The sequence below is a fragment of the Pelodiscus sinensis genome, chromosome 7, assembly GCF_049634645.1.
Source record: "Pelodiscus sinensis isolate JC-2024 chromosome 7, ASM4963464v1, whole genome shotgun sequence".
Lineage (NCBI taxonomy): Eukaryota > Metazoa > Chordata > Testudines > Trionychidae > Pelodiscus > Pelodiscus sinensis.
In genome coordinates, this window is record NC_134717.1 from 27,736,124 (window position 1) to 27,761,505 (window position 25,382).

The 25,382-nt window shown below is 41.9% G+C and overlaps 1 protein-coding gene across 2 annotated transcripts in view; it reads left to right on the top strand.

Annotated features, from left to right (window-relative positions):
• Window positions 1-4,305: 4,305 nt before the first annotated feature.
• Window positions 4,306-25,382, top strand: part of RIF1 (replication timing regulatory factor 1) — a 67,671-nt gene continuing 46,594 nt past the window's right edge. For both annotated transcript variants that reach the window (XM_075933398.1, XM_075933399.1), the window contains exons 1-15: window positions 4,306-4,595; window positions 6,082-6,160; window positions 7,897-7,993; window positions 9,905-10,035; window positions 10,117-10,211; window positions 12,529-12,718; window positions 14,056-14,148; window positions 14,252-14,390; window positions 19,491-19,642; window positions 21,087-21,207; window positions 22,046-22,219; window positions 22,556-22,666; window positions 22,977-23,039; window positions 24,272-24,372; window positions 24,774-24,860. In XM_075933398.1, the coding sequence (XP_075789513.1) occupies window positions 4,486-4,595; window positions 6,082-6,160; window positions 7,897-7,993; window positions 9,905-10,035; window positions 10,117-10,211; window positions 12,529-12,718; window positions 14,056-14,148; window positions 14,252-14,390; window positions 19,491-19,642; window positions 21,087-21,207; window positions 22,046-22,219; window positions 22,556-22,666; window positions 22,977-23,039; window positions 24,272-24,372; window positions 24,774-24,860 (1,743 nt within the window). In that variant the 5' untranslated portion in view covers window positions 4,306-4,485. The remainder of the gene's footprint in view (window positions 4,596-6,081; window positions 6,161-7,896; window positions 7,994-9,904; window positions 10,036-10,116; window positions 10,212-12,528; window positions 12,719-14,055; window positions 14,149-14,251; window positions 14,391-19,490; window positions 19,643-21,086; window positions 21,208-22,045; window positions 22,220-22,555; window positions 22,667-22,976; window positions 23,040-24,271; window positions 24,373-24,773; window positions 24,861-25,382) is intronic.

A 25,382-nucleotide genomic window follows, 5' to 3' on the forward strand; every position in this document is an offset into this window, starting at 1 on the left:
CAGCCACTGGCCGCAGCCGGAGTCCAACGGGCCGAGCACCCTCCAGGCACTCCCTCTAGTTGCTAACAGAAGCCAGGCGGGGGCAGGGGGAGTGGCTGGGATTCCCATATACTCCCCCTGCCCGGCTTTTGCACACAGCCGGAGGCTCCCAGCTGGGAGGCGGGGCCGCGATTGGCGCTGGGAGCCTCTGGTCACGTACAGAAGTCAGGTGGGGGGAGTGGCTGGGACTCCTAGCCACTCCCCCCGCTCCCGCCCAGCTTTTGCACGGGACCACAGGCTCCTAGTGCCAATCATGGCCCCACCTCCCAGTTGCTCCCCCACCCCCGCCAGGCTTGCGTCCAGTGCCCAGCCGGAAATGCAGAAAATACCGGACATTGCACATGTCCTGTATTTGCTGAATTTTTTTTACCAGGCAGAAAGCGCAAATACCGGACTGTCCGGTAGAAAACTGGACACCTGGCAACCCTAAGTACAGCCTGCCCCACCCTCTCACAACAGGGCTTCTACTGGGGGCCCTCTTGTGCTCTGGTTGCTCTTGCAGACGCCACAGCACTCATAGCATGGAGCCAGACCTGCTGCAAAGCACTGCCAGGCTCACAGGTTTCATGCTGCGCCTCATGGCACGGTACTTCCAGACTGCCTGCATGTTGCTCCAGCAGGATGAGGACTAGGACATGCAGGATGAACCCCAGCGTGGACCGCAGGCCCTGCTCACCCAGGACCTGGCACTCCTGCCGCTGTGCATGTCCCTCAATCCTCGGGATACCATCAAACATCGCTTCTGGCAGCCTTCCTTTGCTCCCAGTTGGCCTGGCGCGCCTCCTGGTCAGCCCGGTTCTCCTGCTGGTCAGTAACCTGCTCCTGGCACACATCCTTGAGCCCCTGGATAAAGTACTACAGGCAGGCCATCTGCTCATGCATCAGGTCCTCCCAGGTGCGTTTCCTGTGGATCCCGTGGAGTTGGGCAGATGGCCTGGGAGGTTACGTGGGAGATGAGGGATGTGCCAAGCTGGCAACTGGCCTAGTTGTGAAGAAAAGTTACAAGGGCAATCTCATAGGAGACACTGTGCATGAAGCTTAACCCTATTCTCTGAGACAACACCAAAGATCTCAGTTCAGACAATGACAATGTGCTTTGAGTAAGGCCACCTGTTGCCTAGACAGTGGGCACTTTCCAGCAGGGGCACAGACATCCAGGCAAGCATGGTAACACCCACGGCCCGGGGACAAGCAGGCATGGAAAGGGGCTGGCCAGGCCAAGAGCCTGCAGGCAGGACGGGGAAACAGGGTGGGTCAGCCTCCTTCTGTGTCCTGAACATGCCAGGTCTGGCACTGGCAGCATCTTGCTGGGAGAAAACGTCTATCTCTGCCTGCTGGGGGGAGGGAGGTGTGGGGGAAGTGTGTGTGAGTGGCAGAGGTCGCTTGTTGGAGAGAGTGCTACTGGGTTCCCTCCTCTTCCTCCCTCCAGTAGGTTCCTATGCATTGGATCAGTCTCCTCCGCATCACTATGCTTGACCAAGAGTGGATGATGCCAGAGTGCAGGCATGACCCCATGCTATGTGTGGCTCCATGACCCCAGACTCCCTACTAGTGGCTGGTTGGAGAAGGTATCCCACCAAGAAGTAAGGCAGGCCTCTCCAGGAACCTTGTGAGAAGTACCAAGGTGTTCCTGTGTGAGAGTGTCATGGTGCTGAGTGCTCTGGACTGGCACTCCATGTGCATCCATGTGCACAGGCTGTTGTGTGCTCCCCAGGCCAAGTAGGCCAAGAGAGGAACACACAGCTCCTCTCAGCCTATTGACTGCCCCTATGCATAGATAGAAAAAGTTATAGAACTCATCTGAAATGCCTTCCCCAGGATAATCCGAAGCCTGGGAGACATCCTGGAAGGGGGAGGGACTGGCTCCAGGTTAAGGAGCAGGTCCTGGCTGGCAGGCATGGTCTCCTGGCTCGCTTTCTCCTTCTCCTTCTCCTTCTCCTTCTCCTTCTCCTCATTGTCCTCCACCAGCCTGCCCTCCTGGAGGCTGATGCTGGGCGTATCCTGGCTGGACTCAATGACAACAGTGGGAGATGTGACCAGCCCGCCTCCCCCAGAATGGCATCCAGCTGCTTGTAGAACCGGCAGCTGTTGGCGCAGCCCTGGAGGATCCACATTGCTTCCTGGTCTTGTGGTAGGCCTGCTTGAGCTCTTTTATTTTCACTCAGGTCAAGTGTCTGGGTGTGGCCTTTGGGGGCCAGGCTGGCAGCAATTTGGCTGTAGACTTTGGCATTCCTCTTTTGGTGCAGAGATCCTGGAGGCTAGTCTCCTCCCACCAGACCTTGATGAGGTCCAGGATCTCCGCACCAGTCCAGGCTGGAGCTCTCCTGCGTCCCTGGCCAGTGGCAGCTGAGGGAGCAGCAGGAGAGTGGGTGCAGATAAAACAATAGGGACAAACGATGGGAGGGTCTGAAGGAGCTTTGCGGTTATTCATAGCTGCCTTGGTTGCTGCTGTTTTGCACAGGACTTTCACAGCTTGTCACATGGGACAAGCCCTTTTCCTGCTGCCTGGACTTTTAAGCTCTGCAGGAGGAGGAGAGCAGTGGAGATGCCAAGTGTGGCCAGAGCAGTCAGAGCTGCAGCTGCAAGAGGCACCTGGAGGCCAATTATTAAAATAGCAGCACCAGAGCATTCATACTAATTTTGAAATTAGCATTATTCTCTGAAGAGAGCAGGAATACAATTTTCAAAATAAGTGGCCCATTATTTCAAAATAACAAGCTTGGGAATTTGGATGCTCCGCTTATAAATTCAAGCTAAAAGGGGGGTTATTTCGAACTAATGCCCTACTGTAGATCAAGTCTACAGGACCATTTGTTGTTTTTTAATTTTTAATTTTAGTTTAGACTAACATAGCTACCCGTCTGAGACTTTTATTCCATACCCGTAATATTTTTTGTTGCCCTTTTCTGAACTTTTTCAAATGCCAAGATATCTTTTTTTGAGATGAGGCAACCACATCTGTACGCCGTTTTCAAGATGTGGGTATACCATGGCTTTATGCAGAGGCAATAAGAGTCTCTGGGATGAGGCATACCTGGGTGGTCAACAAATGCCTTTGATGTCGACACCCGCACGTCCAGACTACCGCGCTGAGCCGACAAACAGCTGATCGGCTCAGCGCGGCAGCCATGTAAATTTAAATGAAGCGGCGATTATATAAATCACCGCTTCATTTTCCTATGCCTGGTAGCCTAATCTACATGCCTCTGGCGACAGAGACATGTAGTCTAGACGTACCCTCTGTATTATCCTCCCTCCCTTTTTAAATTATTCCTTCAGGGGGTAGCTGAGTTAGTCTGTACAGGATAAACTTAAAAAAACAGCAAATAGACTGGTAGCACTTTAAAGACTAACAAAACGTGTATTGTAGATGGTATCATGAGCTTTCCTGCGCACAGCTTCAGATAGTGTGAAGAAGTGGGCTGTGCCCACGAAAGCTCATGATGCCATCTACAATACGGCTACGTCTACACTGGCCCCTTTTCCGGAAGGGGCATGTAAATTTCACTAGTCGTCGTAGGGAAATCCGCGGGGGATTTAAATATCCCCCGCGGCATTTAAATAAAAATGTCCGCCGCTTTTTTCCGGCTTTTAAAAAAGCCGGAAAAGAGCGTCTAGACTGGCCCCGATCCTCCGGAAAAAGTGCCCTTTTCCGGAGGCTCTTATTCTTACTTTAAAGTGCTCTTATTCTTACTTTAAAGTAAGAATAAGAGCCTCCGGAAAAGGGCACTTTTTCCGGAGGATCGGGGCCAGTCTAGACGCTCTTTTCCGGCTTTTTTAAAAGCCGGAAAAAAGCGGCGGACATTTTTATTTAAATGCCGCGGGGGATATTTAAATCCCCCGCGGATTTCCCTACGACGACTAGTGAAATTTACATGCCCCTTCCGGAAAAGGGGCCAGTGTAGACGTAGCCTACATGTTTTGTTAGTCTTTAAAGTGCTACCAGTCTCTTTGCAGTTTTTTAAAATTATTCCTAACATTCTCCTTTCCTTTTTTGTTAATTGTGGCTGCCCACTGAGCAGATGTTTTCAGAGAACTATCCACAGCGACTGCAAGTATTCTCTCCTGAGTGGGTAACAGCTAATTTAGTCCCCATCGTTTTATCTGCACCCACGCTCCTGCCTCCCCCTGGCCATGTAAGAGCGGCAGCATCCCTGACAGGGGAGAAAGAGGGATCTGATCGATGACTCGGCACTCTACCGCAGCCCGGCTGCGCGGGGAAAAGCGCGCGGTGGGCGGGACGGCGCCGCTCGCTATCTCGGCGGTCGGTTTCTAGCGCCGCCTTTTGCGGCGTCGATTGGCTGGGGCCAGTCCAGTCCCGGTCTGTGTGGTGGCGGCTCCCGCGCGCCGCCATCTTAGCCCGGGAGAAAGTGAAGGGGTGAGGGAGGGCGGTGCGCGCCCGGCCGGGAGGCTTCTCTGCTCACTGGCCCGCGTCCCCGCCGCACCATGAGCGCCGCCGCCGCCGCCGGCCCCAGCTTGCCGCCGCTGCTGGAGACTCTGGAGGACCCGGCCGCTCCCCCAGGGGAGCTCACGGACGCGCACCTCACCATCGTCAAGTGAGTGCGGCAGCCGCCGTGACCGGCCTGGGGCGATAGGGGTGGGAGCAGCTCCGGCGCGGCTGCTTGTCAGGGCCGCGAAGGAGGGGGGCCTGGGCTCGCGCACGTGCGCCCGCCGGCAGAGGGGGATGCGGGAGACGCGCGTGGGCAACAGGTGTGAGCGCGGGGAGGGCGTGGAACAGGTGTGAGCGCGGCCGTGGTACGGACCCAGCCGGCAAAGAGCCACGACTGGGGGGGGGTGGGCGGGCGTGCGCGCAGCTCCACGCACTGGCAAGGTGTATTTTGGCCACGTGAGCTGTCCGCAAACACCAAAGCCCAACTGACACATTCAAGCAGATTTTTAGTGAGAGGTTGGGCAGGGTCAGCTGCGAAGTTTAGAAATATTTGGCATTTTTTTGAGCAAACGTTTGAGAAATCCGAGTGCAAGGAGGAAAACTTTTATTTGCAGATGAGCTTTTACCGTTGCCCTTTAACTAGCTCCACTTTAACTTTGTGCTTTAATGAGACTGTTTCCATGATAAAGTGTTTGCAGGATTGGGACCATAATGGAGAGAGAACGGGAAATGCTGCTAACTTAACTATTGGCAATGAAACAAAACCCCTTTATCAGAGTTGTCTTCGGTGAGCCTATTTAAGAAAAATAAGCTTGTCATTTAAGAAACTTCAGGGGGTAGCTGAGTGAGTCTGTTACAGAAAAAAACAACAAATGGTCTGGTAGTACTTTATAGACTAAAAAAACCATGTAGATGGTATCATGAACTTTCGTGGGCACAGCCCACTTCTTCAGATGACTGGAGTTATGAGTAGAGGATATGAAAATTCGAAATAAATAGGAGAGGAGGAGGAGAGGGGGCAAGAAAAAGAAAAAAGGAAGGGGTATGAGAGACAAAGCATCATTAAGTTTCTGGATAATGGGTACTTAAACCTGTTCACTATGGCTTGATTTGTGAGTCTTAAAATATACTGGTTCAGTTAGGGGGTGGTATCTTTGCATGTAGAGTGCAGTCTTCCAGATATGTGCTGGGCATCACTAGCTATTGTGTATGCTGTTCTTTCTAGTACTTGGAGCCCAACTTAACATTTGTTAGTTTAAAAAAGCCTCTAACTCTTTGTAGGTTTTGTAAATTATTTTTTGTAGCAATATAAATTTGGCTGATTAATCTCTAGTTCTTTAGCAGCAAGAGTAGCAAAATATAAAATAACCTAATATTTTGTATTCGCTATGTAGCGATAGGCTACACTAGTAATTGTTTGTTTTTTATGGTCACAGGTTTAAGTAAAAACTTTTAATACTTAAAAGTGTGATTTCACCCTCCCCCTTTTTCCTCCTCCAGCACTTGTGATATGCGTTAATTTTTTTAAAGGTGTTCATGAGATTGTAACATTTAGTTGAAAATAATTTGACGTTTAATATTAACCTTTTCATAGGAATATCATGTTTTATATTTGTAAATATGACTTTTTTTTTTCTTTCTGCTCCTTGAAGTCGCCTGACTGGTGAGGAAGGAAAAGAATTCTCTGCGGATGTTGGAAAACACTTTCCTCGCCTTAGTAAAGTATTTAAGGTGCGCGTTATGTTCCCTCAAAATTGATTTTGCTGTGCAAAGCTCATTGTGAAAGAATCAAAGCTTAAATCATGATCTGCTTGCAGTGGGAGGCTGAGTTAATACTGAGCTCATTTAATTTGCAATCAGGCTGGGTGAGGAAGTAGCCTAACCTTGTGATTTCAGTTATCCAGTATCTTGGCAAATTGTACTCATTTGGGTATTATTTCACATCGTGGAGATTGTATCTTCTTTTACAATGGACAAATTAGTTTCTCCAAGTTAATGTCTTGCTTCAGAACGCCTTGCAACAAACACTTCTTCGATGCTACAGTTTATTTAGGAGACATTGATGTACAGGCAGTCCCCGGGTTACGTACAAGATAGGGACTGTAGGTTTGTTCTTAAGTTGAATTTGTATGTAAGTCGGAACTGGCGTCTAGATTCAGCCGCTGTTGAAACTGACCAGCAGCGGCTGAATTGGACATGCCTGGGGCAGAGCAGCTGGGGTGCTGCTGGATTGGTTCCGCAGCGCCGCTCCTCGGCGCTACTGGACCAACCTGGCAGCACCCCAGCTGCTCTACCCCAGGTGTCGGCGAGAAAAGCCTGGTCTGCTGGGGGGGGGGGGGGGGGGACACGCAGCTAGTGCGCCCCTTCCCCCCCAGCAGACCAGGGAGACGCGGAGCGGCTTTTCTCGCCGCGGAGGACGCGGGTGGCGAGAAAAGCCACTCTGCGTCTCCCTGGTCTGCTGGGAGGGGGCGCTAGCTCCGTGTCTCCCTGGTCTGCTGGGGGGAAGCGCCCCCCATGCCGCCGGAGGTGGCGACAGTGGGGGAGGCACCCCGCACTAGCGGCTCCCCCCCCCCCCCCCCCGGTTCGTAACTAGGGGTCCGACGTAACCCGGGGACTGCTTGTATTGCGGTGCAGTCAGGTCAAGTTAAGTTTTTGCAGCAAGGGCTCACTGTCTATTATGACTGCTATAACGAATATTTAAACGAAAAATCAACCTGCACGACCCATGCTACTTTTCTGATGGATCCCGCAGTAGGTTGACATTAATCTATATATAAAAAAGTTTTTGCTGCCCGGTGACAGAATAATGTCATCATGGTCTCATGCTGTCTGGCTGCCAAGCATAGTGAGAAGCGGACACAGCCCCCTGGTAATCATAAAAACTAAGAACAATGTAGTCTGGGGTGTCAGTGCAAAATGGATGGAATGATTTCACAATTTGTGTCAGCATCTTTCTATGTAGTGAATACTCTTTTTTATAATCTGAATAGTGGGGAACATCAAGAAGATATTGCTGATGTAATATAAAGTTCTTAATTTTCAGGCCGTTTTATTCAGACTTCCTCTCTTGGTAACCAGTTCATCTCTATTTTAAACATGTAATGCTTTTTTTATTCAAAATACAATAATCAAAGGAATTATGATTATTCCCCCTGCCACTCTTATTTATGTAAAAATTATTTCAATGCAAATATAGTACTTAGATGTTTTGAAACTTAATTCAATAACAAGAGTCCAAATTTACAGATGAGGTAATTGTCTTGAGAACCGCAACTAGGTTTTGTAATTTTAGGTGTAACTTTGTACTTTTCAGTTAGGTATCACATTTTTTCAACATGGGATTTTTTTTATTATTTGTATTTCATTTAATTTTATTGACTTGGTTGTAACATAGCTGAGCAGCTACACAATACATAATCAACTTTAGTTAGCGATTTGACATGGAGTTTTAATGTTTTGTTTTGCAGGCACACATTTCTAGTCAAAACTCAGAGCTGAGCAGTGCAGCACTACAGGCTTTAGGATTTTGTGTCTTTAACTCAAAGATTACTTCTGAACTATCTGGTAAAAAAAAAATATATAATTCCTTTTGTTACCTTGATTTTGAAATGTGCTCTAACCTTTATTTAATTCTAGATTAAAATTAAGAATTTCTGATAATGAGACAGATTTTTAGGTAAAACGTTGGAATTCCTTGCTGAGTTGGTTCCAGCAACGGGAACATATTGCCCTGTGGTATAGACAGAACGTAATAAACTCATTGTTCCCAAGCTCTCGCAGACTTAACTTATACTATGTGTTATCATCACATTAATAATGCTCAGCATTATCTTTTTTCCAAAGTGCTGTACAAATAGCTTCTTCATTTTCAGCTTTGCTGCTGTTAATGGTTGGAACCATGTGAAGCATTGGTCATCAACTGATTGATCATAATCATTAGGTTGATCACGGAGCCCCTGATGATCGCACTCCATCCTAGGGTTGCTAACTCTCCCATTTCAGCTAGGAGTCTCTCAGTATTTGGCTCAATCTCTGAGACTCCTGCAGTCAAACAGGGAGATTGGCTGCTATCAGTCTGGCAGCACAGTGGCTAAGGCAGGCGCCCTGGCCCTGGCCCTGGCCTGATTTCAGAAACAGCTGCCATGTCCCTGCAGCCTCTGGGAGGTAGGAGACACATATGAGGAGGTCTCTGTGCACTGCCCTTGCTTGTATGCACAGTCCCTGCAGCTCCCATTGGATAGAAACAGTGAACTGTGACCAATGGGAACTATGGGGGGGATCTTGAGGAGCCACCTGCCTCTTCCCCTAGGGATTCCCGCTGGGCATGCTGGCTCTTTCTGGGAGCAGGGTGGGGCTAGGGCAGGCAGGGAGTCTGTCCAGAAACCATCTTAAGTAAGTGATGCCTGCCGGAACCCATAGCTCAATCACTCTCACACCTCAACCGCTGGTCCCAGTCCTCTCCTGCAGCTCAGCTCATAGCTCTGTGCCCCCTGATTCAGGCTAGCCCACAGCTCTGAGTTTCCTTCCAGAGCCTGCAACTTGTAGCCCCTAATAATCCCCAACTCGAAACCCCCTTCTAGAGCCTGCATCCCAACCTGCTACCCAAGCCTTATCCCGGAGCCATCACCCCATGCTCCCTCCTGCACTGCAACCGCCTTCCCTGACCCTGAGTCCCCTCTTGCATTCTAACTCCCTCCCAGAGCTTGAATCCTCTCTTGCACACCCTCTCCTCCCCCAGGCTGAGCTGAGAGCTCCTCCCACACTACAAATCCCTGTGCCCAGCCCAGAGTCCACCTGCACTATTGCTCCAGCCCAGTGAAAGTGAGTTAGGATGGGAGAGAGCAATGGAGAGGAGGATGATGGAGTGACCAACCAGAGCCTTGGCAAAAGCATAGGTCTGGAACCAAGGGGTTCAGAGTGAGGGGAGATAGGGCTGCTGTTTCTACTTGATCTTTGAAGTTGCACCTGGGTTCTATTTAAACTCAAAAAGTGATCTTGGGCCTAAAAAGTTGGAGATCATTGTTATAGAGCCTGCAATGGGCATACGCTGCTGACACAACCGTGGAGTTGACTATGGCTAAAGTGACACAGTGTTTAAAAGGGAAAAAACCAGAAAAATTAGAGAAATAGTTGTTTAGTCTTTTGTATTTTTTTGTAATAGATACATTTTTAGATAAACATTTGACTTTCAAGTTTGTAATTTCAATTTTTTATAGTGCTAATGTAGATAATAGAGATGTACTATTGTACACGTTTTTTGCTTCTTAGTATTCTATTTTAGTTGCTCTTTCTTGGGAAGTTTTTGCTTTGTTTAGTACAGTATAGCTAAAATGTTAGCAATTACATTTTCAAGGTTTTTGGAATTGTGTAGCTGACATGTCCAAGCAAAAGTATGTGACCAAAAACTTGTTAAGATACTGAGTAAAACTTGTGAAAGCAGAATTTGAATGCTGTCTGTTCTGTTCTGCTTTTTAGCAAATGAAATACAAGAGTTGCTTTCAACAGTGAATAGTATTGCTGTGAAAACTGCAGACAAAAATATACGCACTCGAGCCCTATGGGTAATCTCTAAGCAGACTTTTCCTTCTGAAGTTGTTGGGAGGGAGGTGAGTTTCTTAATTTTTTTTTTTAGCCTCTCTCTAATTTAGAGAGACAGTGTAGCTAATCTCATTCCATTGTTTCTTTAGGTACCTAATATAATTTCTACACTAGAAACCATACTTACTAAAGGAGATGTATATTCCATGGCTGTTGAATATGAAGCACTAAATGTCATCATACGGTATGTAAACTATAATGCTAAATGTTTAAAACAGTTATTGAATGTTTTGAAAAAAGAATCTGTTGAAGGCACCATAGTTTAAGGACAATATTTGATCTACTTTTTAAATTGTTAGACATACCGAGTAATGTTCTCGACATTATCATACTGTGTGTGTGTGGTTTTTTTTTTTAATGTATACAGGCAAAGTCAGGTTTTGCATGAACTATTTATGGTTTTTCTGGAGCCTGCTAGGCCATTTAATTTGCAAAATGTCTTTCCAGACCTATAATGTCATCACTGATTTTTACGTGGAAAGGGGACACTATGGGTGCATCTACACAGCAGGGCTTAACTTGAAATAAGCTACAGAAATTGAGCTATGTCAATTGCATAGCTAATTTCAAAACAGGGAGCATCTACACAGCTCTTATTTTGAAATAGAACACTCTTCCTCCGACTTCCCTTATTCCTCGTACAGTGAGGGTTACAGGAGTCGGAGTAAGACGTCCTCCAGCTTGACAGGATTTTGACTTTATTCCGAAATAACTGCCTGCTGTGTGGGCATAGTTTATTTCGGAATAGCGCCAGTTATTTCAAAATAGTGTTGCAGTGTAGACGTACCCTATCAGATAAAGTATTCATTGCTACCATTTTAAACAGCTTAAGTTACTTTTTTTTTTTTTAAAGCCTATCTGTTTTACACAATTGACTACTTGTTTTCTTTACATCTTTTAGTCAGCTTGGAAAATTAACTAGATTCAATTAGATATTTCCAGCATACCTCTAGAAGCTTGTTGTGATTAAAAAAAGGAAGTTCATTATACTATTTCTTAATCCTAATGTTTTGTAATAGCTTTTAATTACAGAGCCTGCATTTTAGGATTGAAGCTTTGAGTGGGTTCCTCCTGTTGACATTTTTATTAAATAGTAGATTTTTATCATTAACACTGAGTGAATTTAGTATTCCTGAGAGAAGAATGAAGGTTGTTGGCTTGAAGCGGACATGTTAGATTCAGTAGTAGAGATGACCATTGTATTTTACAATGAGCTGCAATTCTTATGTCCCAGTCATGGTCCTTTACTGAGCAGAAGAAAATTACAATGTTACCCTAAATTTTGCATTTAGTTTAATTGTAATCTTGACCTAATTGGTTTGCTTTAATTTCTCTAGAGGATTGTTTCTGAACAAAAGGTTCATGGACTGGCTCCAATTTCTAAAGCTCTCCCTGTCACAATTGAGGAAGGCAGCAAGCTGGTCCTGGTACAAAAAGGTTGAGAGAAAGATTAGAAACCATGTTAAGGGGGATGTTAGCAACCAGTGTCAGTCCTCAGTGTTTCTCAATGACTCATCTATTCTAGGGCAAACTGTCTACTTACATCACTATGTTGTTTGGCCCTTCCAAAATAAACCTTAGGGAATAATAGTTACTACTGTCCATTTGCTACATTTTCCTGATGTATGGAAAGCAAGTCTGTTTAGTTGAGAGGGTTCAATATGTACATGTTAAACACAAACATTTGACTTACTTATTTTTGAATATTTACCTGCTGTTACTGTAAATAACACCTAAGATTACTGTAACTTAAAAGCTAGGGTTTTTTTCTCTGTTATATTGTGTCTTTGGCAGTACTTTGGGCGTTGTTAATTTTTCTTCTGCATAATTCAGTTTTTTCCTTGGGTGTATGTGTGTCTTTCACATAGCAATAGAGAAGACAGCAACAACTTCTAAAACTGGGAGATGATAATTGTAAAATTGGCAGATATCCTTAGATATGTCAGGTGTGAGAACTCAAAACTTAAATATAACTTAAAAATAATTGTCTAGGTTTCATGTTGAAGATAATCTTTTAACGAGGACACCTGTTCAGAGGTTCTTTCCCATATAACTTGGCAAATTACTTCCTGATAGTATCACCTGCTACTTTAGGTTACACCATTTAAGAACGGGAATCTTTAATTTAAACAAAAATACGTTCAGAGGAAGTTGATTAGGATAAATTTCTCTTTTGGTTTTCAGTTATAATGCAAATTCTGTTAAATAATACTGCAAAGAAAGGAAGGGAAAGGAAAAATAACTTTAAAATACCATCTTGGTCAGGCTTTTAGAGGGAAGAATCTAATATGGTACTTCAATGATATACTGATATGTTGGATTTTCAAAGTGTAATCCAAATTTATTAGAAAATATTTTGAATGACATTTTATTAGTGCATAATGCATCTGAATTACAAATGTATATTTTAATATCTCTAAATAAGGATATTTTTGTTAAGCTGAGCGGTAAGTATAGTGTTTTTCGATATGTAATTAATACATGTGCTTTGTTGAACTTAGTCTGATGGAACAGACTCCAACTCAAATGGGAGAAGAGGCTGTGAGATGGGCAAAGCTGATCATTCCTATGGTCATCCATTCAGCTCACAAGGTTCAGTTACGAGGTGCTGCAGCATTGGAGATGGGAATGCCATTGTTGCTTCAGAAACAGCAGGAGGTGGCAGTCATCACAGAACATCTTATGACTACTGTAAGTGGAAAGTGCTTTTAAAAACTTTTTCCTCAGGATTTTAGAGATGCTGAGAGACTTCTAGCAGTGTTTTCTTTTATGCTCTTAAAATAGCATTTAACTGTCTGAATGACATCATGCATATGTCTCTGCAATCTTGACTGAAAAGCCATTTCATACTAAGATATTTTCAAAACATCTGTTAATGTTAATTTGGCTCATGAATGTAACACTGAAAGAACTGAAGGCATATTCAGCTTGGGCAGTAAATAGAAGTACAAGATTTCTTAGTGTTCCAGTATGTTTCCACACAATTTTGGAGGGGACTCCACGCCCCATTTATTCTTTGATTTGTCTGCTGAGATTACCAATGAAGGTATTAAGAATTGAGATCATCAGCTACCTAACTCATTTTTCATATAGTGGCAACCTATTTCAGCTGTTCTCATCATACACTGGATTTGAACCAGTACCTCATAGAGAAATGGCTCTGTATTGTATTACCAGTCAACTTAGCCAACCTTGCAAAAACATACTTGCCCAGTGGAAGTAAATTGTTTTCAGGGTTTTTTTCCTATCAGGGCTAAAGAGAAAGGGAATTAATGTTGTGCTAGATTGTAAACTTTCATGATGGTTTTTGCAAGATTGCCTAAGTCTTGCAGAAATCATTTCTAGCTAATATGAGCAAGGGCTGTGTTTTTATTGTGTGTGTTCAGGGCCTATCATGATGGAGTTAAATAAATGCCTACAGTTTCTATATTAAGCTACGTATAAGAAATGGAAAAGGACTGTGAGGTCTGCATAGTCGAGAGAGAACTACCTAAAAATTGGTGAATGGGCCAAATTTAAATAAAAGGAACTTAAAAGTTCTTCTTCCTATTGGTTGGTAATATTTCCATTCACTCCCCCCCCCCCCCCCCCCCAGGTCTTAAAGAACTCCCTTAGAAACCCTAATGTTGTAAGAGGTGATGCTTGAGGAAAGGAGGAACATGTTGGTGTGGGAACATAGCACAGTGGTCTGGTTAGCTGCTGTAATTTTCATAGGGGCATGAGGGTATCTGAGTCACTCTGTATTTCTTCAGCCTCAGAGCAGCAAGACATCAGGAAGGTGCAAAGGTAGTTTAAAGCTAGTATACTCCCTCACACACTTCTATTGACCTGCAGGTTTTGTACTGGGCCTTTAGGAGAAGTAGTACAGTTAAATCCCACCCTGGGGCCACTTTCTTCTAACTCTTGTCAATATGGTGTATCTGTGTTTTTGAACTTGTATTGAAGATTAAGTTAAATACATTGAATGAGCAACAAGTTATTGTATTTCACAGCATAAGAAAAATATAACAACCTTTTATTATCTTCAGAAAGTAATTTCAGAACTCCAAAAGTTATTCTCTACAAAAAATGAGACCTATGTGCTGAAATTGTGGCCTTTGTTTGTCAAGCTACTTGGAAAGGTAAGCAGAAAAGCAATATCTTTACCTTTTTAAGGTTCCATGACAATAGATACTGACAGTATAAATGCTTCATTGTGTAAACATGGTATTATTTTACCTTTAGACACTTCATCGTAGTGGCAGTTTTATCAACTCATTGTTGCAACTGGAAGAACTTGGATTCCGTAGTGGATCACCAGTGGTAAAGAAAATAGCCTTCATTGCATGGAAGAGTCTGATAGATAATTTTGCTTTGAATCCAGGTAGATAAAAATATTAAACAAATTAATGTGAAGCTAACCAGGAAAAAGGAAAATATTTATTTTACCTTTCTAAGTACTCACCTTGAATGGGTTAAATATTGTGTGTCTCTTGGAAAAAAGCACGTTTTACCTGATTTAGGGTTATTTGTTAGCTCAGCCTTGCTGCAAGCTAGAATTATTTGTTAAACATTTGTTTTATACTAGTTTAATTATGCCGAGCACAGAGAGCAGTGAGAGAACACAGGTTTACACTAGAGTTTTCTTTGTGCTATATAAATTACTGGGAAGAGTGGTTAAAGCATCTGGAGATTGAGAAATTCCTTCTGTCATCAGTACTGAGACTTAAACAAGTCTGTTTTAAGTTCAGCATTCATCTTGACTACTTTATAAAAGATCATTTGCAAGATTGGACTTTATTCTTCAGGATACTTATTCCAAAGGAAAATCAGGAGACAAAGTGGAAAATTCTTAAATTAGCAAAAATTTAATTCATGTCCTCAGCAAAGTGTTGCTCCTCATCCTAATTATTAGAATTGGCAGAATTTGATTTTTTTAAAATCTATACGTATAATATCTAAGCGTTTATTTTTATTGATTTAAATTTTCATAGTTGAAGGAGATTTTTGGGGCAACATTTTAAATATAATTGATGTTGAGATTCACAGTGTTAAAGTAGAGGTCAGGCCATCAGCAGGCTGGAGCATATTCACAATCTGGCCTGGGGGAGAGGAGTTTCCAAACCCTGCCCTTTCTCACGACTGCCTCCCCATCCCACTTAATGGCATCCGCATCCTGTGAGGGACCCAGCATTGCGGATTACTGGGTGGGAAGACCTGGCATGGGGCGCTAGCAGCGGTCCCCACTCAGCCCTGCACTCCCTGTAGCAGGTTGCACATATACTCTGTCCATAGATGGCAAGCAGGCCAGGAGTTTGAGACCCTTGTGCTAAAGCTTTTATAATAGTTAAAAAAAACAAATTGTCAACATCACATGTCAAGATGAAGTCAATATCGTAAATCAAACTCTTAAGTTCTCAAGCAGAATTTTTCTTATTTTGCTTATCTGTAACTTTTGATCATAAATGGAAGCTTTTTTTTTGTTAATTTGCATGTGTGTGGTAAAATCAACGTTCACCAGTAAAAATTTAATCCTTCCAAAGCTATTCAAAATAGATCATTTAGCAATGCTTCAGTTCCGCTATAGCAATAACAAGATAGGATTATTAGCGGTAACATGTCTTAACTTTCCAGTAAAATTCAGGAATCTAAGTCATTCCTAGTGTTCTCTGTTTCTGTAGTATGTTAGTGTTTATCCTTTATTAGTGGAATGACTAAATCTTCTCTGTCCTTTTGCATGCTTTTATGTGGCATCAAGAAAAAAACTGCCTGGATTTGCTTTGCCACTTTTCCAAAGTATGAAGGCTAAATAAACTGCGAAATTAAATCTGTGTGTAAAATAACTAGTAGCCAAACTATAAAGACTCTTCACTGCTACTGTGAACATTTGTGACTCAGAAATATCATAGAATGATAAAATACAAGACCTGGAAGGGACCTTGAGACATCATCAAGTCCAGTCCCCTGCCCTCATGGCAAGACCAAGCTCAGCCTAGAATCGTCCCTGATAGATGTCTATCCAACCTGCTATTAAATATCTCCAGTGATGGAGATTCCGCAGCCTCCTTAGGTAGTTTATTCCAGGTAGTTTATTCTTTCTCTAGAACAAAATGTAACATCACAGCAGAAACCTGGGATCGGCCCAGAGGAAGTAAAGCCCCCTGCAGATCTAAAGGGATCTCCCAAGGAACTTCGTGGTCGAGTCTCTGGGAAGCTGACATCTGGCCAGCACTCCAGCCACCTGCAAAATCAAAAGCAATCTACACCACACTTGCAGCCTGCCTCCAAACTGCCAGCATGAATGTGCGGGGGGGGGGGGGGGGGGTGGATGTGTGTCAGTGTATCAACTTACTCTTAAGAATTTGTACCAATAAATAACCCCGAAAGTATAGTAATACTTCTCCAGCCTACCTTTTGCCCGGGTTTGTTCCTCAGCAGGTCTGAGGAAGTGCAACAGTTTGTTCCTTCCTAAGTGTTGTACTTTGCATTTGTTCTTATTAAACTTCATCCTATTTACCTCAGCCCATTTCTCTAGTTTGTCCAGATCATTTTTAATTATGACCCTATCCTCCAAAGCACCTGCAGCCGCTCCCAGCTTGGTATCAGCTGCAAATTTTATAAGCCTACTTTCTATGCCATCATCTAAATTGTTGATGAAGGTACTGAACAGAACTGGTCCCCAAACAGACCCCTATGGAACCCTGCTTGTTATGCCCTTTCAGCATGACTTTGAACCATTAATAACTATTTTCTGAGAGAGGGATGTTAAATTTAGTTTAATCAATTAGTTGATGGATTTTCTATTGACTAGTCGATAAGCGTGGGAGCCACATTGGGATTAGCTCTCGCCCTGGGCAGTAGGATATAAATAGAAAGCAGCCAGATGCAATCTGGGGCTGGATCAAAGTATTGGATGTACTGGATCCAACCCCGGGGCCTCATCTTGGCCATCCTTGCTCTAAAATCAGTTGCAAACACATGGTAGTGAATTTGGCAGCTTAAATCTATTGTCAAATCTGAGCTAATAAAATAACCTAAAGAGGTAGAGGAGAGTAGCCTGGTAAATCTGGTGATAAAGTAGAGTTTTTCAGTGTAAGGTTTATAAATCTTTACCATCAAACAACAAATCCAACATTTTGAGGTCAGCATGATTGTTTCAAGGTGAATGTTGCAGTGGCCTCTTTAGTGAAATCCTGGATTAATTTTCCTAAATGAGGCACTCTTAGAAACTTGAGCTCTGGCTTTTCAATCCCTATAGCTTTGAGGGAGTAGCCATTAACTTTACATGGAGCTCTGTTTATGTTGATAACAAAGACTGCCTCTTCCATAGACTCCCATGTTTGCCTTTTGAGATGTGAACTTCAACACCACAGATGGGTGGCACGTATGGTTCTTCCCTTGGAAAGTGGACAAGCAATCATGCAATTCTGCTTTGTGAAAAACTTGAAATGAGATGCTTATGTGGAGAAAAGCTCAAGAAAATGGCAGATTCCATAGACAACTACTAAATCTTTTTGTCTGTCTAAATATGTATGAAGATGGAGTAAACTTTGTGAGCCCCCATGCATCCTGAAAATATTCTCAGTGGCTGATCAGGTTAAACAGGAATAAACTATGGAAGCCAGAGACAGATTCAGACAGGAATGACTGATCTTCCTCCATCACCAGTTACTATGGGAGGAGTATTTTACAATGTATCTTTCCTCAACTACCAATGGATTCAAGGAACATGTCTGCTGCAGACATTCATATTCAAGAACCTGAGAATCTTACTTCCTCCTTGTTCTTCTTCCTATCATTCTTTTGAATACAGATTCTTTCCCCCCCTCCCGCCCCCCCCCCCCCCCCGTTTGGAGATTGTGGAGTTATTAGGTTTGCAGTATGATCTTTGAAATCTGGAAGTAATGTAGAGATCTCCCAAATGTTTATTTGAGGTAGGCAAGATCAGAATGATCATTTTACTTAAGTTTAAACTCTCTCAAGTCATAAGCATGGAGGGAGACTAAATATCACTTCTCGAAACACAGATGACTGTCAGTCCTTTAGGCTGAGGCGCACACATTGACTCTCATTGTCTGTGGCTCTTAGACATACAAACAAGGCTACACATTTAGGCTTCACATTTTCAAATTTAGGCTTCACATGTTAATGTTAGATAGCAGTTAGAGTTTGTTTTTTATGGCACTCAAAGTATATTGGTATTAGTGGTTCTTGCCCTGACTCTCTTAGTTTTAGGCTATGTCTAGACTGGCATGATTTTGCGGAAATACTTTTAACGGAAAAGTTTTTCTGTTAAAAGTATTTCCGCAAAAGTGTGTCTAGATTGGCACTGATGCTTTTGCGCAAAAAGTGCTTTTGTGCAAAAGCATCTGTGACCAGTCTAGATGCGATTTTGCACAAGAAAGCCCCGATCGCCATTTTAGCCATTGGGGCTTTTTTGCGCAAAAAAGTTCTACCCTGTCTACACTGGCCCTCTTGCGCAAGTATTCTTGCACAAGAGATCTTTTCCCCAAGTGGGAGTGTGAAAGTATTTGCGCAAGAAGCACTGATTTTTTTACATTACGAAGTCAGTGCTCTTGTGCAAATTCAAGCGGCCAGTGTAGACAGCTGGCAAGTTTTTACTCAAAAGTGGCTGCTTTTGCGCAAAATCTTGCCAGTCTAGATGCACCCTTGGAGTTTAATCCCAAATAGCAAAAGAATGCTAGGGGTGGGAAACAGCAATAAGGAATTGAGTATTAGCATAAAGTTAGCAATCATTTTCATTTCCTCGCTTAAGTTCCTTAATATGGGTCCAGCTCCTTTGGGAATTTTTTTCCCTTGCTCAAGAGATGGCTCCTATCGATCAGTAGGTTAATTTTTTCAGTAGAGTGTAGCTGGTTGAAAGCTTAGTGATTTTTTTTTTCTCCTATTCCGTTTCAGGAAACAATGCCCCCAAAGCATTAATTGCATAAATTATCCCTATTAGTCAAATCCTAATTTTTCAGGCTTTCTTTGGATACAAGAGTTTTCCTTTTCCACTTTCTTTGATTTTATAATTGCTTGAAACCCAATCTTGCCAATCTGTGATTCAGATAAGAGGGGGATTCCTTATTGTTAATTTCGTTTCTACCATTTAACATCTGCTAATTTGGATCATTTATCAAAAGTAGTTTTTCTAGGCTTGTATTCTTCTAAGATTTGTATGGAAAAGCTATTTTGTTCCTCTATATTTTTTAAATAAAATTACTTTTTCGGTGTTAACTGCTAAACAATTTCAGAAGTACTTGTTCTGCCAGGCTCCTGGTGTAACCAGGAAATAAATTTTTCCTGCTGACCATATTGATGGGACTGAGTACTAGAAACTGTACTGATAGAGAAGACTGACTCTTGTTGAATAATTGCCAGGAAAAAACCCCTAACTGTTGAGAAATCTCCCTCTTTACTGTGCTGCAAAAAATTTACACTTTGTATTGCATCTTTTAAAATGTTATTTTTGTTCCTCAAGATATATTGTGCAGTGCAAAAAGGCTAAAATTGCTAATGCAGCCATTGAGCTCTATCCATGTGAGAACAGAGGCTTTGGCACTGACGAAATTGGAAGTCTGGTGGTATTTGCTAGTGAGGCTTGGACCTCAACTACCTGCCAACTTTGAACAGGTAACAAATGCATATGATTTTAGCATAGTGGTTGAGCTTGTATTCTGTTCATGTAAAACTGAAACTTGCTTTGTATTTTTTCTGTAGCTGTTTATTTGAACTTCTGTAATTTTTAGACACACAACAATTATTAAAAGGATACTATCACTTTTGCAGGCACCAAACCTAATGTGATTTCAAAAATTTAAGCTGTTAGGTCAGTAAAAAAAAAAAATTTTTTTTTTTACTAATTGTACCCATGGAAGTCCAAATTTACTGTCTCGGGAATGACCTGGATGTCATTGTGACTCAGTTAAATCCTCTACTCAGTACATAGCAGTAGTCAGACAAAATACACTTTCTATAAGGAATAAACATTAGCATTTTCACTATATAAATCAGCTCTCTTTTAGTATGCTCTCATCATACTGCCTTTATAGATTTGGAAAAAAAAGTGATTTCTTAGCTTGAAAAACGTAATGGGATAAAAAAAATTAATGATGTAGCAAAGGTAGATCAGATACATTTGTTGTCCTTGCTCAGGATGAACGAAGAGGCATTTAGTGGACAACTAGTAAATACATGTAGTATATGGAAGACTATTTATAAAGTAGTATTCTTAGCAGGAAGAAGTAGTTACCTTGAACTTTGTGATGTTCTCAGTTGACTTGTGAGTGCAAGAGCTGCCGTACTTTCAGTGGCAGAGTGATTTGGTTATCTTGTCTCCAACAGTGGCCTGTGCCAGAGTTTGAGTGGAGTGTATAGAATAGGGCAGTAATGGAGTGATTCACTAATATCTTACATTCCAAGTTTCTGGTAGTCAGACATTAAGGTTGCCCTGAGCATGGTTTATATCCCTGACCACCTTGGCGTTAATGGACCTAGCCTCCTTGAATTTACTGATTTCTTTTTCAAAGTTTAAGAGGGCATTCTATTTTTAAAATTCAAATAGATTTCAAGTAAATAGTAACTTTATGTAATAATATCTTTGCTCTTAGTCTTCCTGCTAGTTTTTTATGGGTTTATAATCACAGCCACCTATTTTTTTCTGTAGACTCATCAAATACAACTGACTAGAATGAGTCACACGAACAAGAAAAAGGCCAATTTTTATATCTCTTCAATTATAGTAATTCAGTGTTGTGTGTAACAGTAGGTAAAGAATGTTATGTTTCAGAATAGTGAAATTGGTGCTTTAATGTCTGATTCGTGTGTGTGTGTGTGTGTGTGTGTATATATGTGTGTATGTGTGTGTGTATATATATATATATATATATATATATATATATATATATATATATTCAGAAAATTGTAAAACAAGTAGCTTACAGAGCAATTTAGTAATCTTTGTATGATTCCACTTTCTCTAAAGATACCAGTGGGATGCAGATTTCAGACAGTGTACTCTTTCATTCCTTTTCGTGTGTGTCATACATGTTATCATTGCGATTTGGTGTCTTTACAGGTTTGTGTTCCGTTAATCCAAAGCACTTTAAGTCTAGATTCTTCTGTTATACTTCAAGGAACACCCTCTCGTGCAGCAGCCAATCAGAGTTTAGCCACAGCAACGTCTGCACAAAAATCAGGTACAAAATAAGCCTTGCTGCCAAATATAAATAAAATACTGGCGCTAACTTTAAAATAAACTTGTGTTAATGGTATATCACTAGTGAGGAGAAATAGCGAACAATATATTTATTTTCCACATTCATATGCCTCAACTAAGATTTAACCAGAATAAGTGTGGGAGGAGGTGAGAGTTTTAGCTGGGGGTCCAACCTTGGGGTGAGGCCAGGGATGAGGGGTTTGAGCTGCAGAATGGGGCGTCTGGGCTGGGACTGGGATGTGGGATTTGTTTCGGAGTGTCGTATCTGGGCAGCGCTGATCTCAGGCAGCTCCCTGCAAACGAAAACATATCTCTGCCACTCCTAGATGGAGACACTGTTCAACAGCTCTGCATGTTGTCTCTGCCTGCAGGCACTGCTCCCATTGGCCACAGTTCCTGGCCAGTGGGAGCTCTGGAACCAGTGTGTGGGGGTAGTGCTGCAGTGGTACCCTCAGCTCTTCCTCCTCCTCTTAGGAACAGCAGGGACATGTTGCAGCTTCTGGAGAGCCATGAGGAGCCAAGAGAAGGCTCCCCTTGTGGGCTGGCTCCCTCTGCTATCCCACGCTGCTGCCTCTGATATGTAGGATTGCAGGGGGCTCCCTGGGAGAGGGACCAGAAGTGCACTGGTTGCTAGCCCCTGCCCTCTGGGAGCATTTGAGAAACCATGTAACTGATAAAAAAAAAAAACTTATGGCTACACAATTACTAAAATAAGTGGTATCTAACATCCCTAGATCTGTTTTCTTTTTCACTTAAAAACACTTCATTTGAATGTAGTTGTGATATAGTCACAAGAATTGTGGTGTTCTTCTCTTTAGGTTCCTACCCATATGGAAGTCCGGCCACTCCACGGATAAACTTGAATTCTAGTGTATCAGGAATCATACTGATCCCCTCGATTCAACTTTTGGGAATTGAAATGCTGCTTCACTTCCTAATGGGGCCAGAAGTTTTGTCTTTTTCTAAGCAAAACAAACTTGTGCTTAGTCTAGGTATTTGCACTACTCTTTTCAGAGCTCTTTTGATTTTAAAAAAAAGTATAGTTTGAAATGATTACTTTGTATATTGACATATTTTACTTAAACATTTTTACATCTATCTATCTATCTATCTTTAATAGATAAGATACTTAAAATAATTCCAGATCCTAATTTTTTGCTTAATATTAGGATCTCTTTTAATCATATGTTAATATAGAACACTTAAAGACCACACTGTACTTGATTTTTCCTTTAGGTTATATATCGAAAATGCTGTAAAACCCCAAAAAAAACCCAATCCTCATGAAGTATGTCAAATTTATGGGACTTGTTTTCTGTTTTCTCTAGAGCCTCTCCAATATCCATTGATCAGTAGCCCATCTTTTTTTTGTAAGCATGCCAGCACACTCATAAATGCAGTTCAGGAAGGCTTCATTGCAGTTGGAAAAGAAGTTCCAGGTAAAAGTCTCATGAACAGATAACCTTTTTGTTTTGTGTAGTAATATTCAGATGAAGGGAGATAAAAAAAAATGCTATTTTAATAATTTAATTATTACTTTTATTAAAAATCCTCTTTTCCCTACTTTTTAATTTTATCAACATATCCAGTTTTGAGTTTGCCTTTTTCATGTATGATTTGTAGCATTAAATTTAAAATTTGTTTCAAAGTTGATAACTTTACAACTGTTTTCTATGTGCATTGCTATTTTATTTGCTCAATATTCTTAACTGACTTCTATGAATGGAAATTTCCATTTTTGTTTTGCAGATGTCATGCTAAATATTATATGGAAGGATATGACTGGTTTTGTGAAAGCAGCTATTGAATCAGGTAGCCATGTTTATTTCATATCTATTATAACTAAAATACAAGGAATTTTTTTGGGTATGCTCCTGAAAGTGTTTGGCTATTCAGTAAAATCTTTTTTAAAAATTCACTATTTCTATGACAAAAGAAGCAATTTATTTTTATGTAGTGCGTGCGTGCTATATATGCAAAAGAGGTTTAATCCATGAGGGACAACCAGTGGGCCACAAGATTGTCTTATCCAAGACAGTATCTTGGGACACAGTAGTTTTACTTAACTGCGCTTAAGTACCTAGAGTTTGCAGGGTGTTCCATTTGAACGATAGCAGCACTTTGGTTAGATTCAGAGGGAGCCCGTGGTTCTCATAGTGTTGTATGCAATCTGCATGCACCTCACTTCACCTGCCTTTGCTTTAAGTGCATGTGATACCAATAGAAGGAAAATTACACCCATGAAAACCAGAATCTTAGCAACCCTGCGCATGGGCAATGATAAACAAAATGACTCAAGGGCCTCATAGAACTCCAGTGGGCCACAAGCTGTCCACCATTGGGTTAAACTGTTCCACTTCTGCAATACCCTTCACCATCATGAGTAAGGGTTATGCAGCGTAACCCCATAGTGAAGGTATGCACTAAAAGGATCATGTCATATTAAAAATTGAAAACATCAAAACGTGAGCTTACCCACATCATCTCCATGTGGCCTTATTGCTGAATGTCACCTCTCAGTTTGTTTTCCACATTGTTCTTTTTATGTTAGTCTTATTACATTTTTCTGAAACAGGATTAAGTGATTTAAATCAAGGTCAGGTCCCATGGTCCAGTCCCCATCTGGCCACAGAAAAGGGTGGTGGCGGCCCCCGTTTTGCTGTGGCACGGGTATGAGGAAAGGCCATGATCTGGCTGCGGCAGACAGAGTGGTGGTTGGCAAGCGTAAGAAGCAGTGGGCGCAGCCCCTTAGTTATTTAGTAAAGTATGTAACATACTTTATACATAATTAGAATATTTTTGTATATGTGCCCCTGGGCAGTTCATTGGCATAGCTTTGTAATAGCAGAGTGGAACTTTAAAATTTGACACAAGACGCATGTTATGTATTGACTTTTTTCAAAATATGTCCTTGTCTTAAGATTCATTTGGTTGCAGTAAAAATAATTTTCTAATAATGATCAAACTAATCAGTACACTGTGTTGCAGACTCTTGTAGCGTTGTTTGGCTTGAACATGCTTCTTACCTTTTTTTTTTTTTAAAGGCAATAAGAAAGAAAGGCAAGGTTCAGAAATGTTAACTGTATTATTACAAGCCTTAAAAAACATAGTTACCTCAGATGCACTTCCTGCTCAGAAAACTTTGGTAAGTTTTTTTTTAATTGTTATTAAACTTGTAATTTCTTATGTGATGTTAAGTAGCTACCATATATTTGAAATCTTCTAGCTTCTGATATCAGCAAGGGATTGATCAAAACCTGTGGTTCTAAAGATCTGACAAGTCTTTAAATTCTTTTATTAAAAATTACTAAATTCTTTGGGTTAATCTATCAAAGGTCAGCATCAGTTCCATTGTGTGAATCATTTGTATCCCTTTTCTTCCTAAGTTATCATTACTTCAGAGAGCAGTTGTTTTGTAAGGCTGCTTTCTTTCTGCCACTGCAGAAAACTTCAAGCCAACTGTTAATATCTGGTCCTCTTGCATAGAAGTAAACATTTATACATATTTAATACTTGCCTGTTTCCTTGTTTGCTTTCTTTCCTCAGTCCCTTTTAGAAATTACAATTAAAGAATTACCTTCAAAAGTATTGGGATCACCAGCATACCAGGTTGCTGACATGGATCTTTTAAATGTAAGTAAAAGCTTAGTTATATACTTGAAACTCTTGAATCCAGCAACCCTGGGAAACTGTGCTGGTTTAAAGATTTTTCTGGACCAAGGAAGGAGTCATGGGGATGCATGTAGGGTGCTTACCTGGTTCTTCGCGTTTTCCGCCACTTTCTGGCTGAGTGTGTTGCTGTGCTGCCACTCCCCCAGCTGGGGATGACAGGGAGAAGCAGGGACATTCAGAGCCACTTGGGCCTCCAGGGTCCATACCATGGGTGTTCCTGAATTAGGTTATAGTACCTATTTTTTAAAAATGTTATTAGTATTTGTACTTAAGGGAAAAGGAATTGAAGTAAAATGCATATTCATGGTACACTACATAAGATAAAAGATCCATATTTGGTGAATGTTTTATTGGTATTTTTATTTTAGAACATCTGGAACAAGCTTAGCATGTATTGGTTGCAGACAGTGTAATGATATATCAATAAATGAGATTGAAAAGGGGTTAGCAATGTCTCATACTTGTGGCAAATTCCCTCATCTG